This window comes from Oratosquilla oratoria, unplaced genomic scaffold (genome assembly GCF_046742065.1).
Source record: "Oratosquilla oratoria isolate Oo_2021 unplaced genomic scaffold, ASM4674206v1 SCAFFOLD57, whole genome shotgun sequence".
Classification (NCBI taxonomy): domain Eukaryota; kingdom Metazoa; phylum Arthropoda; class Malacostraca; order Stomatopoda; family Squillidae; genus Oratosquilla; species Oratosquilla oratoria.
This window is the reverse complement of record NW_027467721.1, coordinates 740,939-742,520: the sequence shown is the minus strand read 5'-3', so window position 1 is coordinate 742,520 and position 1,582 is coordinate 740,939. Positions and strand designations below refer to the sequence as shown.

The window sequence follows — 1,582 nt, the reverse complement described above, 5'->3', positions numbered from 1 at the left end:
AATAATTATAATCAATCAAATTTCTCTAATTCTCAAGTGTGCCTACCATCATGAACTTATATTCTTTCTTAAGGCTTACTCTTCCGAAAGTATTTGAGGAACTATTGGGAAACTCGGTAAATTTGTAAAGCTGGATATTATGCTTTTCTCGTTCCCGGCTAGCAATACTATCAAAACGAGAGTACAATCACCTTATTCTGGCGTCGTAAGTTTAAAACCTACCACAATGAGCTCGCGAAGTTTGCATTACATTCTATCGCCTGATGATTCTATTCAGCTGAGCGAAGGGTTTCCCAAAACGGCGAAAACGTTTTTTTCGCAATGAATTTTTTTTTCTTGAAAATGATCAAAAAGTCGACGAGAATTCAATTTTTTCCTCATTGTTTCTTTAGAAATTTAGCTACAATTTACATATTTTCAAAGTTAAGTGTTTTTCCTTAATGAAACGATATTCTTTCATAAACTTCTAAAACTGATTAGATTTAAAGTTTAGACTTTTGTGATTTAGTCTGTTTTCAAGCTATGTTTAGCGTTCGATTTGGACTTGGTTCTAGCAGTGATACCGAGAATTAGATTTGACATATTTTTGTACTGTACTTGTATAAGAAATATTTTCATGGCTTTACCAGCCTATTATAAGTAGCAAATGCAGAATACTGTAAGTGTATATTCAACGTAGAACATTAATTCTTTTATGATTGAAATTTTTTAAAGCCTCAGAAATGGGCGAAGAAACATAAGTTATCCTTTGTAATGTCGTCATTTTTAGAAGCTCAATAATGAGAAGCAGAGACAGAGAGAATGTGGCTGATTTGAGGGGGCTGTGGGAGAGGTTTCTGACGGAAATAACGCGATTTGATTGCTTTAAGAAGTGAAACCTCTCCAGAGTACAATTGTTCAACAAGTTGTACTCCAGATGAACTAATTTTTCCGTGGATCAGGTCGATTTGGTCGACTTCCTCCTGTGACACGCTGTAGATGAAAACGGTGCTGAGGTCGATTAGATCCTCTTTTTGGCTGAAGAAGACGTTTTCCCCCTCTCGAATGGCCAAACCAAACTCTGTGATTTTGACAGAGCCTGTTCTGTCAACAAGGATGTTTCTTGCTGCCAAATCGCAGTGAACAACTCCGTCCTTGTGGACGTGGCGGAGTCCCTTAAGGCATTGAAACCAGATAGATTTCACTTCATTCTCGGTGAAGGAGAGAACCTGTTCGGCCATCCGTTTGACGGTGTCCTCGAGGCTAAGATCCATGATGTCCAGAACGAAGTAGACCTGATGGTTCTCCTCCTCTCTGATGACCTCTTGCAAAGAAATAACGTTTGGGTGTCTACCGAGGGTCCTGAATGAGGCGATCTCTGTGTTCAGCCGGTCATACATCAAGTCAGACAGCCTGCGATACTGCCAGCCAGCCAACCGGCCATACTGCCAGCCAGCAAGCCATACAGCCATACAGCCAACCAGCCAACCAGCCAGCCATACAGCCAGTCAGCCTGCCATACAGCCAGCCAGATAACCAGTCAGCCAGTAATACAGCCAGCCAGCCAGCCATACAGCCAGCCAACATACCGACTATACAGGCA

General features: G+C 41.2%; 1 protein-coding gene across 1 annotated transcript; it reads right to left on the bottom strand.

Annotated features, from left to right (window-relative positions):
- Positions 1–773: 773 nt before the first annotated feature.
- On the bottom strand, positions 774–1,379 carry LOC143023746 (mitogen-activated protein kinase 15-like). Its single transcript, XM_076182349.1, has one exon. The coding sequence runs from the start codon at positions 1,377–1,379 to the stop codon at positions 774–776; it is 606 nt and encodes a 201-aa protein (XP_076038464.1).
- Positions 1,380–1,582: the final 203 nt, after the last annotated feature.